Below are 20,074 nucleotides of genomic sequence, written 5' to 3' on the forward strand. Positions count from 1 at the left end.
TTTTGCACCTTCATGTGGAAAAGATGCAGTGCTGAACTAGAATTTTTAAAACCAATTCATCCCACATTTTGTACAAGTGTGGAAGGCCTCTTAGTTGGTCTTAGTTAGCTAGCTTCTATTACTGCCAATAGTCTATTGTACAACCTGTATGAATCTGCAGAGTTAGATTATTTGGGAACTGATCAACTCATCTGAATTTTTGAAATGAAATTGCCAGGCCTCCTTCAGAGTGTCTCTAACAGCTCAATTCAAAGTAGTTTGGTAAAAGCCCACATTTGCTCATGCATAAATTGTAGGCTACAATAAACTATGAAAGCTTCATTGAGGGCGCCTTACTTGGTTGACAAAAAAAAACCCAACAACTAGAACAAATGTGTAATTTATTGTTAGAATGTCTACAGCTAACAAACATGCAAAATTTTTGTAATATTACAAATTAGATCAATTGAAGGAATAATAGACAGGTGTCATGTCATTTCAAGAATAATCTAATCTCCAAAGGTTTATAATTGAAACAGATTGTCTATTGTTTCTCTCCTCTATCATAATCCAGTAAATTTGTTCTGAAATAATAGTATTTAAGGAGAATAAACAAACGTGAGCTTGATTCAAGTGTGATAGAGATGTTCCTGGGTATTAGAAGACAAATTGAGAAATAGAGATTCAATCTGTGTTGGACAATGTTACACTTCCCTTGAAAAGTCTGAAAAGTCAGAGTCATACCTGAGATGTAAAGTTTGATTCAGCTCTGATCCTGGACACCCGAAATTTTATGGTGACTGGGAGTAGATTTGTAAAATCAAATAAGTGTAAACAGTACTCTTTCTGGGGCTGCCAGACCCGGAACCATATTTTATTGCATGAATAAAAAGTAATGTGTTTAATAATGAATTATTGTTATTGTTGTTGTGCCTTTAATAATAATTTAAACCAATTCCAATTTTGGCAACTCTAAGGTGAACCTATCATAGGGTTTTCTTGACAAGATTTGTCCAGAGAGGGTTTACCATTGCCTTGGCCTGAGGCTGAGATTTTGTGACAAGGTCATCCAGTGGGTTGTACAGTGGATGCCTCTGATAAATTTGTGGAAACCTCATCCGGCCGAGAATGCTGAAGCTAATTGTTGCTTTGGACTAGTTACTGGCAGCATTAGGTTTCCCTGTTACAATGGCTTCATGAAACCTTGAAAGTAAACTTGGAAATAAAAAAAGTGGGCATTTAAAAAAAATCCATGCAAAAACACCTGGGCAGTAATTCCAATCAAAATCCCACCATTCTAATCCTGAACAAGGGAGTTATGATGAAGGATTGAGTGCTGTTGTTTTTTCAGTTAAAATCAAAGTCCCAGGAACTCCAGAAGGAAGAGAGAAAAATGAATAACATGAAATGTCAGAAGCGGAAGAACTTGAACTTCAACTATTTTACATGCAAGTACCAAATGATTCAGGCTAGAAAGACTCCACAAAAACATCCCTGCTTTGAAGAGAAATAATTGGTAGAAACCTCTTTTGGGCATAATTCTTGAGTAAATTTCTTCTTGAAGGAAGCAATAAGTAATTCTAACAATTGTCTTCCCACTGCAAGACTGCCCTTGAAATCCACACAGTTTTTGAAGTTTATTTACAGAATTGAATTTATTCAGTGCAAAATTCACATATTAATGATTTGCACGGGAAAAACAACATTTTTGTACAGGAAATAACATTTCTACATTGGGACATCCTCTTTCCTGTGCAGAAACTATTTTTATGCAAATTGAATGTATGTGAACTTTATAGGAAACGGGTTCCCAGTTACAGTAATTTTTTGTGTGGAAGTAGTCCAGCATTTTATGCACTGGAAAGTTTTTCTACAAAAAATAGCAATTCTTTTTCATAGAAATTGACGTTTTCCATGAAAAACAACCATGTCTGAATTTTGTGCAAGATTAGTCCAAAACAGCAAAATTATTCTTTCCATTCCTAAAGATCCTTCAATACTAAATCAAATCTATAGTTTGTTTCTTCAGCATCCCACCTAAAAAGCACTGGAATTGTACCATCTGGGAAAAAGGGGGAAACTGGACCAATCTTTTTTCTGAATATTTGTTTTCCTTCATATGTGGAATCTGAAGAGAAGACACACTATTTGAGCCATCATGACATATTCATGACCAGTTGTACTAAAATCTGGATTTGAAAGGCATTTGTAGACTCCTGTTTTCATTTGGATACTATCCAAATTGGTTCAAATCAGCCTAATTGAATGCTGGATATAGGGTTTTTCTAAAAATGAAAGTATGAACTAGGGAAATACATATCTGTCAAACTTATCACATACACCGGAGGAAACGCGTTTTAAGTATGCAACTTTTATTTTATGAAGACAGGATGAGGATGTGATACATTCTGGATACATATGGGATCTCTCCTTTCTGTATCTAATAAAGCAATGTGCTTTTGACTTATCACAAGACAGATGTATGACTCTTCCCAAACTGTCAAATGTTCCCCCAACAAGTCACCCCCTGTTTGTTTGTTTATTTATTTTGGAAGATCTTGCACAACAACACAACATCCTTACTTCCATTCAAAGCAAGAAATGTAAAAACATCTTTTAGGTTCTGCAGAAGAACACAGTTCCTTTTTTTAAACAAACAAAACAAAAGGGAAACATAGTACATGTAGAGAAGCTGAACTCGTCTTTAAACCACTTCTTTCAAGGGGAAACCCATGATCTGCTAATCCACTTCTTTCAATGGGAAACTCACGATGCAAGTGAAGAAATAAAGAACAAGTTGTAAAGGGGTTTTATATATAACTGCTGCCACCACTTTGTAAAGTCTTTATAACGCTGCCACCAATTAATAAAGGGGCCACCACTTTGGGGAGATGCAGCCACCAACGACTCAGAGAGGAGACCTTTTAAATTTTGTTTTTCTTTCTTCTTATTATTTACTTTTGATGGTAACACAACTCAGTTTATAATATATGCGGCAGAGGCTTAGATGTTTGCGGAACAATAACAAGTTTATTCAGGCACAGAGCTTAGTTGTTACAAAATTGTTTCTCCTTAGAGGCACTTTGATTAACAGTTGCAATATTAGAATGAGGTGAGTCAAATTCCCTAAAATGTCACTTCTTTCTCTACTGCTTTTTAACCGCAGTCACCCTGTGATATACAATCACAGATTCTCTGTTCCTTACCAGGACACAGACTACATTAAATAAGTCACCAAACTTATTTTAATCCGGCTCAAAAATAAGCAATTGAGCCTCCCTGATCCCTTCAACCTAGGATCAGTCTTCCCTGTGCCTCATCAGAGCACAGACTAAACTCCTTTTTTTTAACTCTGCACTTCTTCACAAAATGGCAGTTGGCTCTGCCTACTTCTCCATGGCAACCAACCTCTGAGTGCAGAGATGCAATAACTGAAATACTGACCCTTTTAAAACACAAACACACAATTAAACATAACATCTGTAAACCAAAAAATTCACACTTCAGTACCTTACGAAAGGTACTGCAAATCCTTTACAAATGGCTTTTTACAGGTTACTGATAAAATGGATGACTGGGTATTTTACGGTGTGATAAGGTCCTCAGTTTCAACAGATTTCTTGTTTTTCTTGCACCAAGTTCATTCTGAGCTAAACACATGTTGGATTCCAGATATTTTCCCGCTACACATGGAAATTGCCATGTAGTTCTGTGCACATTTTTAAAGCTATCCATTTTGCATACATTCTTGCATAAAGCATGTTTGTTCCCATTTTCCAAACATATTGTTTTTTACTGATTATTTTTGACAAGCATGCAATTTTTAGTTTGTGACTTGCATTACAAGTTTTAAAATGTGGATTCCAAATCAAAAATTGTTTGTCTGGGTCTTCTGGGTGCATTAAAAGCAAAACTAGGGAATTGCCCAACCATCCTTCATCTATAGCTGATGAGATGGTACACTTAGCATGTGTTTAGACATGGTGTTCCCACAAGTAGTAAAAGACATCTGTCCTTAAACAAGCGTTTCTCTTTTTTTTTTCGTGATTGGTCAACAGAATGTAAGCAAACACTTAATTTGAAAGGGTGATTGACGATAAGGCAGATATCTCAGGGAAAGTGCAGTATAAGAGTGAAAGTATGTAAACAGCAGAGAATTCACATTTCCCTATGATGTATTATTTGAAATGCTAGAGCCCAGAAAATCCTATACTATGTCAGCAAATTCTGAGTTTCAGCCTTTCCTGGGTTAGTAGGTCTTCATAAACCACCTTTATTTAATACTGTGCTAGTCTAGTTTTTTGGGGTTTTTTTTTTTTACAAAACCTGCAGCCGAAAGATTTAGATTCTTAATTTGTGTTTTGTGTACAAAATATTTACATTTTTACCTACAGTAGTCCTGCTTTTATTCTAAACTTTAATCCTTGTGTAAAGTCATCCAGCATGTTAATTTGCAGTTTGCCTAACAGTCAGGTCACATCCCATTCCTACCAATAAAAAGTGAACTGAGATTATTATATCCCCTGATCACACTGTAAGTTTTTAAATTATCTGAATATATAATTCTTTGATAGGGTGAAGCTCAACTCCTTTTTGCCAGGGACATTTCAGAAACCAATTTTGTCCTTTATAGTTGAGACAAGATGAGATCTTTTATGTGCAGAAAAGATACACAGCATTTTCTCAAACCTACCTGTTTCTCACTGCATTGGAGTGCTGCATTTATTTACTATATTTGTAGATATCACGTTTAAATATGAGCTTCAGAAAACAACATTGGAGATTATTATTTTTTGTAACCACACAACTGAAAAAAATAAAGTTATTTTTAAATGTAAACCAAATCAAAATAAAAGAAAACAATTGAAGGCACAATCCCCCTTTCACATAGCAGCTCTGGATATCAGAGGAGAGCCAAGCCAGTTGAAGGCCAGCTTTGTTACTGGCTGGGGAACAATGTTGCGTTCATGTATTCATTGGTTACAATTATGTTCCTGCCTTCAATTAATTATGATCTCCTCATCATACATTTATCTCTTCAAGTTTAGGCTGAGGGAGAGTGAGTTTCGTGGTTCATTGGAAACTTGAATCTGTATCTCTACAATCTCAAACCTACATGCCAAACTAACCTTGAAGCTGACTAGGAACCCTGATCTCAACCCAAGGAAAAATGAGACAAATACAAATGCATGGAATTCCCCCTTATTATAAAAAGTGGAGGAATGGTGGACCACATGAATTTCTTCAAAACCCAAATATGCTAATTTTCTGAATTTCAGATAGTTTGTCTATTCTGGCATGTATGATTGCTTCACTATGTATTTTTAAAGAGCTATAAATGCCTACTCAGAAGTGCAACCTATGGATTTTAGTTGAAATTATTCCTAAGAAAGAAGAGACTGGACTGCAGCCTTTTTTTTAGTGTGAATTCCTTTTAACTATGCTTGGCTATCATAGGTAGAGAAGGAGACTGCAGATTTAAATATCTCTCAATATAATTTTGTTGAAATATAGATATTAAAGTGATCACTTTAAATTGAAGAAAAGCTGTCATGATCAGACCTGACTGAGCAGCCATCCAGCCTGCCTTTGTGATTTTTCAGTTGCCATGTTGCTTACATCTTCTACAGTTGAGTGATTAATGTCCTTCCTCGTGTATGGAAAAACCTATAATATTAGAACAGGGGAAACCATGTGAATTTTCAAACACATGTTAATCCTTTTGATTGACATTATCTGAAGGATATGGGATTCAATCACACAGCAGTGGTCTGTATCCTTTAATGCACTATGAAAGAAATATCAGGAGATCAAGTCTTCTAGAGTGTCCTTTGGTGTTCTTATTGGATTTTAAAGAGGTAGAAACTAGAATTGATAGATAGAAAAGAAAACCTGTAAAAATGGAAGTGAAGAAATAGAACATAATAATCTGTAGCAGTAATTTACCTCTAAGGCTCTTCTTCACTGCCATATAACCCAGATTATCAAAGCAGATAATCCATATTATCTGCTTTGAACTGGATTATATGGGTCTACACTGCCATATAATCCAGTTCAAAGCAGATAATCTGTATTTTATATGGCAGTGTAGAAGAGGCCTAAGATTAAATTAAATTAATGTAAGGGGGATGCAATCCAGATCAAAATCAATTGTCACTTTTTAAAGTAACAAACTTCATAAAATTATTATTAGAAAAATTAAACTCCCATTATTTTTATCTGATTAAATTTTAGATAGTTACTTTTTTTAAGAAATTGGGATCAATACTACATTTTGAGAGAGCTGTAAAAGTTTTTTAAAGTGGCCATTGCAATCAGCAAATATAAGTGTTAGTAGGCATTATAGTAGGTTGTATTTTCCCCAGGGTTTTTTTTATCAGAAAATGTCAGAGTGCTGTACAAGCAGTAATTAATTGCTGTGTGACTGTGTTTCAAGGCATGGTAAAATCATCATTAAAAAAGGCAGTTTGGAAATATGCTTGTGAAAATAAAATAAAACGTGCAACCCCTTGGCTACAGTTCTACAACCTCTTTTCCCTTGATACTCTTCCCTGATTCTCTCAGTAAGATAAAAGGACTTTTGGAAAATAGTGGATGTGCAAAGTGGGTGAAAATGGTGTCCTCTAAGAACATTTAAACACATGCCATCACCAACTGTAAGACTATTCACGTGTTAAAATTTCTCAGGGTAAGTATGAGAAACTATTTGTGTAGCAGTGTTCCAAAGGTTGAAAAAGTTGCACTACGGGTGAAAGCTTCCAGAACTTCCAAATAACTATGGCCATTTGTCCTCATGTTGCATTAAACTTTATAATAAACTCTGGTCTATTGCTGAAAACAGCAGTATATCTTCCTGTTCTCAAAGCAGAAGATGTTATCATTAGATGCCTTGATAACCTTAGATTGTACTTTCCCCAGACCCTTTCCATAGTTTCTGATCACCATCTCCACCATCTAGAGCAGAGAAATGAAAGAACAGTAACATCCAGACACAGAGTATGTTTTGCTAAATGCTACTGAATTAAAGTAGAAATTGAAATAGGCCTGCATTTTCCCAAGGCCTTTCTCACTACATAATTATAGTATTATGGTCCCACCATTATAGTATTATGATTCCACCATTTAACATGGTATAAAAGGAAAAGATAAAGGTTTTCCCTTGACATTATGTCTAGTTGTGTCTGTGAGGGTTGGTGCTAATCTCCATTTCTAAGCCGTAGAGCCAGCATTGTCCATAGACACCTCCAAGATCATGTGACCAGCATGACTGGCTAGAGCATCGTGCTCTATGCAGTCATGCCAGAGCTCCTTAATATCCTATACAATTTGAAATTTAGGGAGGAATATTTAAAAGTCTCAGTGAGACAGCTCGGCTAGTGTCTCTCACCAAACTACATGTCCCAAGATCTATAGGATGCAGCAAAGGTCATTATTGTATAGTGTAAAATTGCACTTGGTCAGTTCTATATCTATTGCATCATTCAGTACTTACCCCTCTACTTTCACATTGTGACCACCTATCAGAGGGAATATTCTAAACAGCAAGTAGGAGAAAAAGGTGAAGGGGCAATTGGATAATATTCATTTATGCAAGGCACACTATAAAAAAATACAAAACTCTGAAATAAAATGCAGTAAGAGTACAGCACCAAATCCCCTCCCCACTCCCAGGGCAGCTTAGTTGGAGGAGGAGTTTTTATGTCCGCCCCTGAGAAGAGGCTGGGCTGTGGCGCAGCTGGCTAGTAACCAGCTGCAATAAATCACTACTGACCGAGAGGTCATGAGTTTGAAGCTCAGGTTGGGTTAAACCCTCAACCATTAAATATCCCAGCTTGCTGTTTATCTAAGCAGCCCGAAAGACAGTTGCATCTGTCAACTAGGAAATTTAGGTACGTTTCATGCGGGAGGCTAATTTAACTAATTTACATCACAAAACTGCCAGCAGCACATGGAAAGGAATGAGGAAGTACAGCACTCGGTGTCACTCATGGATGATGAAGCAACAGTTCCCCCTGTGGCCGGAATCGAGCATACCTTCATGAAGCTGGAAATATTAAAATTGCCTCTGTGTGTGTCTATACTGTATGTTGTTTGTCTGATGGCATTGAATGTTTGCCATATATATGTTCATTGTAATCTGCTCTGAGTCCCCTTTGGGGTGAGAAGAGCAGAATATAAATACTGTAAACAAATAAATAAATAAATCATGGCACATCACCCTCCTTCCTAAAATAAATTATTCATATAGTTCTTACTAAATACATGTTTTATTAATTTTATATATGTTCCACAGTTGTGAAAGCCTGTTCCAATCCTTCAAAATAGTTCATTTCCCATAGCTGCCCAGAACCTAGACATTCCAAAAAGGATTAGCCAATCATCATCACCAAGAGCCCCAAGAAATGTGGAAGGGAAATATGCCTGAACCCCAAATCTTCTCATCCAAGGAGTTTTGCCTTAAACATCAGAACCATGCATCCTGAGTTTTTTCCTCTGACTTCATTCATGAGTTATAATCTAAAGATGGTAATGAACGGAGGGAGGGGGTTCTTACATATATGTTTTATATATTATATGGGAATGGGGTGCGCTGAATGGGATATGGGCAGATATGGTCCAGCATACCTGTTGCACCCCAAGGCAGCATGAGCACTCGAAAACCAGACAAGAGCCAATATAACACACTATATTGTTGCAGCATACGTTACCCGTCCATTCGAGTGCAGTTGGGAAAGGAAGAGGCGGAGACAGCAGATCGATTTCCAGGTCTTTACTTTTTTGCAAAAGAGGGTGATAAGTGATCAAAGGACTGTCACAAAAGCTATGTTCAATTACACCAGTATATATAGTACAATTTGTGCTGACAAAATCAGTTTTCTACACATGCGCAGAAGATACAACATTTGGAAATTTCCCTGATATAATTATTAAACAGGTGAAAAACAGGTGTTCACGTGTACAGTTGCCCTCGACCTTCTAATTTTAGGTCATGTTCCAGGTCAGGGGGATGCAACATTTGCTGACGTATCTACATCTCCTGATTATACTTTTATGTAATTCAGACATCAGGTGATTCCAAAGATCAAATGTTCTATTTCTTACCATTTGATTTTTTAAACTCTTTCAAATGATTATTATATTACTGAATTTTAAAAGCAGATCTTAAAGCAAACTCTTTTAAAATATAGGTTTCATCTTATAAGAACTATTAATCTCATTTATTTATTGTTTTCTTTTTCCTATCTTTTATATATTCTTTGAATATATATATGTATTCTTACTAAAGCTAACAATCAATGAATACTAAGCTGATCTTCCTTAGTGTCTGTTCTTGATTGTTTTCCTAATGTTAAATATAATGTATTTTTCTAAGTAAAACTAAAAATATAATTCAAAATAAGTTCTTCTAAAATGCCTGCTATTTACACGTAGTTTCCGTAAGATGGCGCTCTAATACTGCATCAATTAAATGTCCTGAGATGTATTTACACATCCCGATCGATATATTGACTCATCTAGTTCATCATACCCTGGCCGGTTTGACCTAGGTTCTTCTGTAAAGAGAAGCAGAATCAACAACCAAAGTAAACATTCTACTGTGCCAAGGGGAGAAATCAATAGGTATGTTTTCTTGTGGAAATATACAGAACACAGCTTTTCAGCATCTTCTGAACCAAGGTAAATTAGAATCTTTAATTTTCATCTTAATTAGAAAATTAATATTATATTTTTCAATTGCCCTCACATTACCCCCTTTTTGCGAGCGAATGTTTTACAGAAGCGTCGCAAACTTAATTATGTCTGGCTTGCCATCTTGTGTTCTTTCTTCAAAATCAATGGTGTAGAGGGTGGTGTTGGAGGTGCTGGTCTGTATTCTTTTGTCCATTCTAATAGTATTGTCTCATATTGTTCACTTGGTGCTGGGGTATCTGGATTTTCATGGACTACCATAATGTTTTCGGTTGGCAGCATCTGAAACAATATTCTTTTACACATAGATAGAATACAAGGTATACAAATTAATAAGCACAAAAACAAAAGAACCACTAGTAAAAATCCAACAAATAACGATTTCAACCATCCAAAATCTGGCAACCACGAAGTCAGCCAGCTATACCAATTACTATCACCAGGGGTATATGACTTTCTAATAGTTTCAACAATTTGATGTAACTTTCCAACATCTGTTTCTATTTCTCCTGTTTTGTTAACATAATGACAGCAAGTAGTGTTTAACCACACACATAGTCCTCCTTCTTTGCTGAGTAAATAATCGAGTGCAAGCTTATGTTGTGCTGTTACCCCTGCCAAGGATTCTATCTCTTGTTGCATCGAAGTAAGATCCTTGGCAGTAAGATTTGCAAACTGTTCAAGTTGTGCTGATATTCTTCTAAGTTGTTTTACATTCCAAGCCACTCCTAGGGAAGGGAGCGCTATAGCACCAAATCTTGCTCCCTCACTCAAATAAGTATCATCAGGATCATATCCTAAGTTTTTATCATAACTTCGCTTTAATTTATGCCAAGCAAACTGCTTATGCCATGCAGAAATTGGTTGTTCTAGATCATAGAAAGAGATACCTGCTGTCATAAGAGTCCCAATGGTGCAAGTTCCCTTCCAGACAGCAGGTAAAACCTTCCCTGCCCATCTTCCACACATCCAATATAAACCATCTGGGAGTCCAAATAACTGTTCTTCATATGGGTTAATAGCTTGTCTTTGCAAAGACCATAATACATTCAATGACTTAGTCATATTATATAAAAGCATCCTTGTATCAAATGAGTTACATTCTAATCCATCTAAAGTAGCCTGATGAGGATTTAATTTTGAACAAGTCTCATTTGTATTTTCTAATATATTTATAACCTGAGCACAATTTGGGTATGCCCCCAAGAGTACTCGAGTCATTACATGTTTTACCCCATCATTAACAATTTTTCTCATTGGATCTTTTTTATACCTACGAACACATAAAGGAGCAGATGGCACATTTCCTTCTCTTAATAAAAATTGTCCAGGGTCTCTTACTATGGGAAACTGATTTGGAAATATATCAGAGATATGAGATACTTTTGTAAAATTCCACCCTACTAGACTTAATGTAGCTGTTGGCATAACTGGCCATCCCTGTCGATGGGAGGATGGACCATGTGAACACAACCAGCAATCTTTCCGATTAAATTGCCGAGTCAGATTGGTCATGAGTTGGTGAAACATGTTCTTTTCCCATCCTGTCTGAACCTGAACTATTACTATCAGGATAAGTGATAGCAAGTTGATCCAATACCTCCGCATTTTGATATATAGGTTTTCCACACAGTATATCTCTAAATTGATAATACAAGTATATAACACATATAAAGCAAAATAAAATAACAGCTGACACAATTATTGCAGCCTCAACAAAATCATTCATTTGGAGGGTCTTTTTCTTCTGATATGACCCAATCTTGGTATTTTAACAATTGTTTCTTGCACAATTACCCCTCTTAGCTCTAGGGTATTGTGTATTGTCCACGATAGGAGTCTCCCATACACGTAGGCACTTTCACAGTGCTCCTCAAGCTTCTGTCTGGTGTAGATTGACCAGCCTCCAGGTATGTAGTCAAAACCAGAGCCGTAGTCCTCTTTCTGGATTGTCACAAGGCCTCTTGTTTGGTGATGCGGAGCTTCAGAGGATCATCTGGATCCGGGGTTGCTGTCCACTCAGGAGGTGCCTTCTTTACTCTAGTGTAGTGTATCCAGGCCTTAATTTCTTCCACCTTGACAGCTGTAGGGGTAGAAAGTAGAACAGTAAAGGGTCCTTTCCACTTTGGCCCTAATGGTTCTATCTTCCAATCCTTGATCAGCACTGAGTCCCCTGGATGAAAAGAATGTAAAGGAGTAGCAGGCCATGGTGGCCTGAGATCCTCAGTGTATTGCTGAAGTTGATTTATGGCCTGTCCTAATGTTTGAATGTCTTTTTTCAAAGCCTGTTGTCCTAATTGAGTGATGTCCCCTTGGAGGTGTCTTAGTCCAAGTGGAGGTCTGCCATACATAAGTTCAAAAGGTGAAAGACCCAAAAACCTAGTAGGGGTACACCTAATCTGCAACAAAGCCATAGGCAATACCCTGGTCCATGGTAAGTGAGTCTCTTGACACATTTTTGATAATTTTCCTTTTAGTGTTTGATTCATTCTTTCTACTTTTCCTGAACTTTGAGGTCTGTATGCACAATGTAATTTCCATTTTGTTCCCAACATCTGGACTAAAGTCTGTAATATTTCTGACACAAAAGCTGGACCAATGTCTGAACAAATATGTAAAGGAATCCCATACCTGGGGATGATGTCTCTGAGAAGTGCTTTTGATACTTCAGCAGCCTTTTCTGTTCTAGTGGGGTATGCCTCAGGCCATCCGGAGTGAGTGCATACAAAAACAAGCAAATATTTGTGAGGCCCATATCTAGGCATTTCAGTGAAATCTACCACTAGAGACTCAAATGGTGTATTTCCTTGATATTGGTTTCCTGGGGGCAGCAAAGGTCCTGTCCTGGGATTATTTTTAGCACAAATATGACATTGAGCTGATGCTATACCTGTTAAGGCAGTGAGTCCATTAATATAGAGCTGTCGTCCCAACAGTGAGGCCAAAGCTGTTTTTCCCATGTGAGTTTCTTGGTGTGCCTCCTTTATTAATTCCCATGCTACTTGCCTGGGTACAAACAGTCTCTGGTCAGGCAGCACCAACCATCCATCTTTCCAAACAGCTTCTTCACGCTGAGCCCACTGTTTTTCTTCCGGAGTGTACGGCAGATCACCTTTTTGCAACCAGTCTTTTACCTGCAAAGGGGCCATAACCGGCTCTTGTCCTCGTCCCTTTCGGGCCGCGGCCTTTGCGGTTGTGTCGGCGTACCGATTTCCACTGGTCACAGGATCCTCTCCGTACTGGTGTCCTCTGCAATGCATCACTGCTACCTTGGCAGGAATCCAAACAGCATCTAATAATCTCAAAATGGTCTCACAGTGTTGTATTTGTTTTCCAGCTGAATTCAACAATCCCTTTTCTTTGTACAATGCCCCATGTGCGTGGAGGATAGTGAAAGCATATTTAGAGTCAGTGTAAATGTTAACAGTTTTTCCCTCAGACAGTTCTAGTGCTCTAATTAATGCAATCAATTCTGCTTTTTGAGCTGAAGTGTTTAAAGGGAGTGGTTCTGCTTCCCATACAGTAGTGGCAGTTACCACTGCATACCCAGAATACCTTTGACCATTTTCTATAAAGCTACTCCCATCTGTAAAAAGGGTGGCGTCCGCTTTAGGCCATGGTTGATCTTTCAGATCAGGCCTACTTGAGTACACCTCATCCATAGTTTCCAAACAATCATGTTGTAGGAGTTCTCCCTCTACAGGTAGGAGTGAAGCAGGATTTAATGTACTGCAAACCTGAAGCTTGATACGAGGGTTTTCACACAACAAAGTCTGGTACTTTAACATACGGCTATTAGTAAACCAATGATGTCCTTTATACTCCATGATAGCCAATACCGAATGAGGGACTTTCACTATTAGCTCTTGTCCCAAAGTTAATTTATCAGCTTCTTGTACCAACAGAGCTGTGGCAGCTACAGCACGTAAACAAGTTGGCCATCCTTTTGCCACGTTGTCAATTTGTTTAGACAAGTAAGCTACTGGTCTCTGCCATGTCCCTAATAGCTGGGTTAATACTCCTACTGCAATTCCATTTCACTTATGGAGGAATTGAAACTTAAGAATCGAGCTTTGAAATTGGTTGGGGAGGCCCTATTCTCGGCCCTAATCACTTCACAAGTCCATTTGGTGGGGACAAGAGACAGGGCCTTCTCAGTGGTGGCACCTTTGCTGTGGAACTCCCTCCTCAGTGACATCAGACAGACCCCATCCATCCTGTTTTTAGAAAAAAAAACAAGATCTGGCTTTTTATGCAGATATTTGATTAATAGGGAACTATGGAATGAGACTTTAACAGCTTGAATAATGAACTATGGATTTTGGAAAATGATTATGGATAAGTATGAGATCATGACTCGGCATTTTATACAGTTTTTAATCCATGTTATTGATGTGTGTTTTAATTGCTTATATGGTTAGACTGTTTTATACTTTGATGGATGTGTTTTTTTCTGTGTCTGTGTGGCATTGAATTCTTGCTGAATTTTGTAAGCCTCCTTGAGTCCCCTTCAGGGTGAGAAAGGCGGGGTAGAAAAAAAGTAAATAAATAATAAATTAATTAAAATGTTCACTTTCTTAATATTTGGCGTGTACTGCATGTGCATGTCGAATACGCCTCATAAGTATAAAACATTAACATCCAAGAAACAAATACTTCCAATTTATTTACACACCTCTAATAAATATGTCTCCTGCTCTGATTTTTAAATCAAGTTTTGAGTTTTTACTTTCTTGGGTTATCACTCCTGGCCAGTGTATAATATCCTTATTATAACACCCATGGCATCTTGTATTTAGCATATATATATATATATCTCAATCTGTGAAAGATATAGTATTCTGTTTCATACTTCAACTTCTATTTTACATTTTTTTTTACAAATGTTCAATTTTTGCTAGTGTGCTTTATGAACACTATATTTATTTTGTATTCCAAGCAAAAACAGGCATGATTTCTCAATATGTTTTCTAATTTGAGAAGCATAGTAGAAAAATGCGAAACAGGTATCTGTTTCACTGTTAAAAACTCATCTGTAATGTAGTTCCATGCATATTTACTCAGAAGTAAGTTCCATTATATTCAATACAATTTTCTCCCTGGTAAATGTACATGAAATAGGATTCTGAGAAGACAAGACTACAGAGAAAGAGAGGCCAAATGCTACTTGCCCTTCTCTCCGGAAAGAAATTGATTCTTTATTACATGACAAAATTGTATTCTGGGCTGGAATCGGCGCAGTCTAATGAACATGGCATCAATGGGAGGTTCTGTCATTGAACTAGAAAATGTGGATTGTACTCTTAATAAATTGTCCTTGTTAGTTCTTCTCCAGGAAATGAAAACATCCATATTGTGATCATTGTACAGAAGAATACAGCTTTCTTGATCTGAAAGTCAAAAAGTAATGTAACTTTTGTGCTTCAAGAAACATTGCAACTTACTCTTTTGTAAATCCATTAAACTCAAAATAGAAACATTTCCTCAGAGAATTTTTGGTGACCTCAGTAGCTGATGATGTACTGATTGCCTAATGGCTTTAGGACTAGAACGTTTTTTGTGTGGGGGTGGGGAATAAATACAGCCATTATGTTTTGGAAGCTTTTGACTAAAGCATCTATTTGAAGAGAGTAAATGCTGGAAATGCTCAAATATCTGTAGAATAAACACTTTGCAGCATAGCCCCCCCCCCTCCGCACTGCAACATAATGAAATGTAGATGTCGTGTTTGTCTGAGTAAGTAAGTAAGTAACTTTATTTTTCTACCCCGCTACCATCTCCCGACGATGACTCAGGGCGGCTAACAAAACAAGTACATCAATTAAAACATATTACAATAAATAAACCACAATAAAATCAAAATTATATAACAATACATTACAATGATCATAAAACTCATTAAAAGCATGAATAAAATGAATAAAGACCATTTAAAATAGAATGAACCACCAGGTTAATGGAGGGGGGTGGTATGAGGGGGACATTTGAGCTAAAGTGCAGCAATATAGTTATAAAGTACTGTGGGACAAACGACAAGATCGAAAATTTTGTAAACGTTTGCTGAGGTGTCCAAATGACTCTTCCAGATAATGCACTTCTATGCTGATTCAGGATAAGCCTTTCACTCCAGGTTAAAAAGACACTTGCAAAGATCTAGATCTTCTAGGAAGATCCAAATCTATGCAAGTACTCTGGTATTTGGGACTGGCATCTGGAATTTCCGTGCATGATTGGATAGCCTAGGGAGGTGAAATGGCAGTGCTTCCTGGGCCTCCCTAAATCCTGTCAACCCCCTCCCCTTGAAAAAAAAACACAGAGAAAGCCTCCTTACAATTGCTGTTGGATGCCCTCTTCATAGATCACCCTCAATGAAACAATGAGTGTTTCATTTGGAGAAGGGAAGAGGCTTCTCATTCCAAATCTCTGCTGTGTTATCAGTGAGGGTGATCCACGAAAAGGGCAACCTCCAGCAACAATAAGGAAAATAAGGAAGCTTTCTCTACATTGGGGGTCGTCGCAGAGAGAGATGTGCCCATTTCCACAGCTACGCTGTATTGCATGACCCTTCAAGTGAAGCAGGGAATAGCATCCACCTGTAGCTACAATGGGCTTTGGAAATGATATTTTTGTGCCAGTTTGAGCTTTATTATGTTGCTATGTAGAAGTGTCCAAAGAGGGAACCATTGTGACTGGCTAATCTTAGCAGATCAAGCTGATGTTAAAACCATAGGAACAGAAGTGATACTAAAAACCTTCAGGAGGAAGTGAAAAAAAAAACAAGTGACAGAATGAAGGTTCTCAGTAAAATTAGATTTTTGCTTTTGGATATATTAACCATTAATTTTCAAAAAAGTAGATTTTTTATTAATCCTTTGGGATTAGTTCTATATGCCTAATAAAAATTACAGTCATGAAGACAAATGGAAGTCTGTGTGATTATACAAAGAAACGTGGGTCTCGTTCATAATTTCTACACCAAGGATGGATCACTTGGAGGCCCAGTGAATTCCTGGCCATTTTTTATAATATTGTTTCCAAAAAGAATGACAGCATAGTTTGGGAAGTATGAATTTAAAATGTGTATTGCATGTGTGTCTCGTTTTAAGCAAAAATTGTAGTTTTTCACAAAACCAAAATTGAAGTATAATTATTTTCTTCTCCTGAGTATCAGTAGTAGGGAGAGAGATGCAGCCTACAGTTTCCATAGGTGAGGGGTGAGTTGGTGAGAGTATTTGGTTTGCAATTAATGGGTAGAAGTTATTTGGTCAAAGTTCTCACTCCTAACGCAAAATTCTAGTCTGCAGAGTGAATGGATTTTGGTTTGGGGTTCATCTCCAGCTAATGTCATCAAAATCAATAAGCAAGCTGAGCCTCCACACTCTAATGGCTTGATTGTATCCTTTTGGTTTTCTCCCGTGTGAATTGCTGTGATTCAGACCTCTATGGAAAAAGCAGAGCATCGCTTGCCAAATATGTTTCCACATTATTACCTTTCATGTCATCTATCACCAGGCAAAGCTTGATGGCTAGATGTGATTATTGTATGCTGAGAAGTAAACAGTGTTGATAGGAGGCACTTTACAAATGCCAGTGTCAATGTGTTGTCAAAGACTTTCATGGCCAGAATCACTGGTTTGCTGTGACTTTTTCGTAAATATTCCACAATATATATACATCCCACTTGCCTCATTCCCACAGAACTCTGAACAAACTTCTGAGATACCTGCCATAGATGCAGGTGAAATGTCAGGAGAGAACCCTACATGGTCATACAGCCCCAAAAAACTCACAGCAAGCCAGTGTCAATGTTTTTATGTTATTACCTCATCTGCATTTTTCAGAATGAAGCAGAGAGTGTTTGATGATCGGAACATCCGGAGAGATACAAAGGTGCTTGTTTACAAAGCTATTGTCCTCCCAACCCTGCTCTACGCCTGCAAAACGTGGACGGTCTACAGACGTCACACTCAACTCCTAGAGCATTTCCTTCAGCGTTGCCTCAGAAAAATCCTGCAAATCTCTTGGGAAGACAGGAGGACGAATGTCAGCATGCTGGAAAAAGCAAAGACTACCAGCATTGAAGTAATGCTCCTACGCCATCAACTCCGCTGGACTGGCCACATTGTCCAAATGCCCGATCACCGTCTCCCAAAGCAGCTACTCTACTCCGAACTCAAGAAACGTAATGTTGGTGGGCAGGAAAAGAGATTTAAAGATGGGCTTAAAGCCAAACTTAAAAACTGTGGCATAGACACTTGAGAACTGGGAAGCCCTGGCCCTTGAGCGTTCTAATTAGACGAAGGGTTAGAAGGCACGATAATCAAGTTTGCAGACGACACAAAACTGGGAGGGATAGCTAACACTCCAGAAGACAGGAGCAGAATTCAAAACGATCTTGACAGACTAGATAGATGGGCCAAAACTAACAAAATGAAGTTCAACAGGGACAAATGCAAGATACTTCACTTCGGCAGAAAAAATGGAAATCAAAGATACAGAATGGGGGACGCCTGGCTTGACAGCAGTGTGTGCGAAAAAGACCTTGGAGTCCTCGTGGACAACAAGTTAAACATGAGCCAACAATGTGATGCGGCTGCTAAAAAAGCCAATGGGATTCTGGCCTGCATCAATAGGGGAATAGCGTCTAGATCCAGGGAAGTTATGCTCCCCCTCTATTCTGCCTTGGTCAGACCACACCTGGAATACTGTGTCCAATTTTGGGCACCACAGTTGAAGGGAGATGTTGACAAGCTGGAAAGTGTCCAGAGGAGGGCGACTAAAATGATTAAGGGTCTGGAGAACAAGCCCTATGAGGAGCGGCTTAAAGAGCTGGGCATGTTTAGCCTGCAGAAGAGAAGGCTGAGAGGAGACATGATAGCCATGTACAAATATGTGAAGGGAAGTCATAGGGAAGAGGGAGCAAGCTTGTTTTCTGCTGCCCTGCAGACTAGGACACGGAACAATGGCTTCAAACTACAGGAAAGGAGATTCCACCTGAACATCAGGAAGAACTTCCTCACTGTGAGAGCTGTTTGACAGTGGAACTCTCTCCCCGGGGCCGTGGTGGAGGCTCCTTCCTTGGAGGCTTTTAAGCAGAGGCTGGATGGCCATCTGTCGGGGGTGTTTTGAATGCGATTTCCTGCTTCTTAGCAGGGGGTTGGACTAGATGGCCCATGTGGTCTCTTCCAACTCTACTATTCTATGATTCTATGATTCTATGATAATTGGAGGTCAGCTGTGACCAGCAGCGTTGCGGAGTTCGAAGAGGCACAAATGGAGGGCTTAAGGGAGAAACGTACCAAGATGAAGGCCCATCAAGCCAACCGTGACTGAGACCGCCTTCCACCTGGAAACCAATGTCCTCACTGCAGGAGAACACGCAAATCAAGAATAGGTCTCTTCAGCCACCTAAGAAACCACCCCCAAGACACCAAAGATGGAAGACAATCCTCCTCGAACTACGAGGGATCGCCTAAGTAAGTAAGTGTTCTCCATAGTCAGTCACAAGCTCTTCCCTTCCTCAAAGCCCTTCCTGTTTTGCATATTTAGTAACATTAATATTTTGAAAATTAGGTAATACAGTAGAGTCTCACTTATCCAACATAAACGGGCCGGCAGAATGTTGAATAAGCGAAAATGTGGGATAATAAGGAGAGATTAAGGAAAAGCCTATTAAATGTCAAATTACGTTATAATTTTACAAATTAAGCACCAAAACATCATGTTTCACAAGAAATCGACAGAAAAAGCCATTCAATACACAGTAATGTTATGTAGTAATTACTGTATTTACGAATTTAGCAACAAAACATCATAATGCATTGAAAACATTGACTACAGAAACACTGGCTACTAACAAATTGACTACAAATAAAGATAGTATTGCATAAAACAAACTAACAGTAAGAACATTGTCAGAAACTAAATCCATAAAAGGTTCAATCCTCGCTGCCTAGAGAAACAGCTGTGGATCCAGGAGGGAGCCAACTGTGTTGGATAATCCAGAATGTTGGATAAGTGAATGTTGGATAAATGAGACTCTACTATACATCATAACCACATAGGTAAAAGTAAAGGTAAAGGTTTCCCTTGACGTTAAGTCCAGTCATATCTGACTCTGGGGGTTGGTGCTCATCTCCATTTCTAAGCCGAAAAGCCGGCGTTGTCCGTAGACACCTCCAAGGTCATGACTGCTTGGAGCGCCATTATCTTCCCACCGCATATTATTTTTAAAATACGTTTCAAACATGAATCGGAGTATATTTGTCAATGCTCAAAGAATTTCCTCATAGCTTTTACTATAAAAAATTCTTTGCCTGCAGTTCTTCTTTTGTTTGAAATAAGGGCTTGTAATACAGGAACTAATTTACACAAAAATGAGCCCAATTGTCTGTGTTAAAAAAAA

At 38.2% G+C, this 20,074-nt stretch overlaps 1 protein-coding gene across 2 annotated transcripts; it reads right to left on the reverse strand.

Moving 5' to 3' along the window:
- Positions 1–363: 363 nt before the first annotated feature.
- On the reverse strand, positions 364–14,436 carry LOC103279424 (protein NYNRIN-like). Of its 2 annotated transcripts, XM_062975821.1 has the most exons (3): positions 8,688–14,436; positions 7,472–7,513; positions 364–5,646 (listed from the first exon to the last, which is right to left on the reverse strand). In XM_062975821.1, exon 1 carries the CDS (start codon positions 13,494–13,496, stop codon positions 11,622–11,624), a length of 1,875 nt encoding a protein of 624 aa, XP_062831891.1. In that variant the 5' UTR covers positions 13,497–14,436; the 3' UTR covers positions 364–5,646; positions 7,472–7,513; positions 8,688–11,621. The 2 variants fall into 2 exon arrangements, with proteins under 2 accessions (XP_062831891.1, XP_062831890.1); XM_062975820.1 differs by having other exon boundaries at positions 364–7,513.
- Between the last annotated feature and the right edge of the window lie 5,638 nt (positions 14,437–20,074).

The sequence above is a fragment of the Anolis carolinensis genome, chromosome 3, assembly GCF_035594765.1.
Source record: "Anolis carolinensis isolate JA03-04 chromosome 3, rAnoCar3.1.pri, whole genome shotgun sequence".
NCBI classification, from domain to species: Eukaryota; Metazoa; Chordata; class Lepidosauria; order Squamata; family Dactyloidae; genus Anolis; species Anolis carolinensis.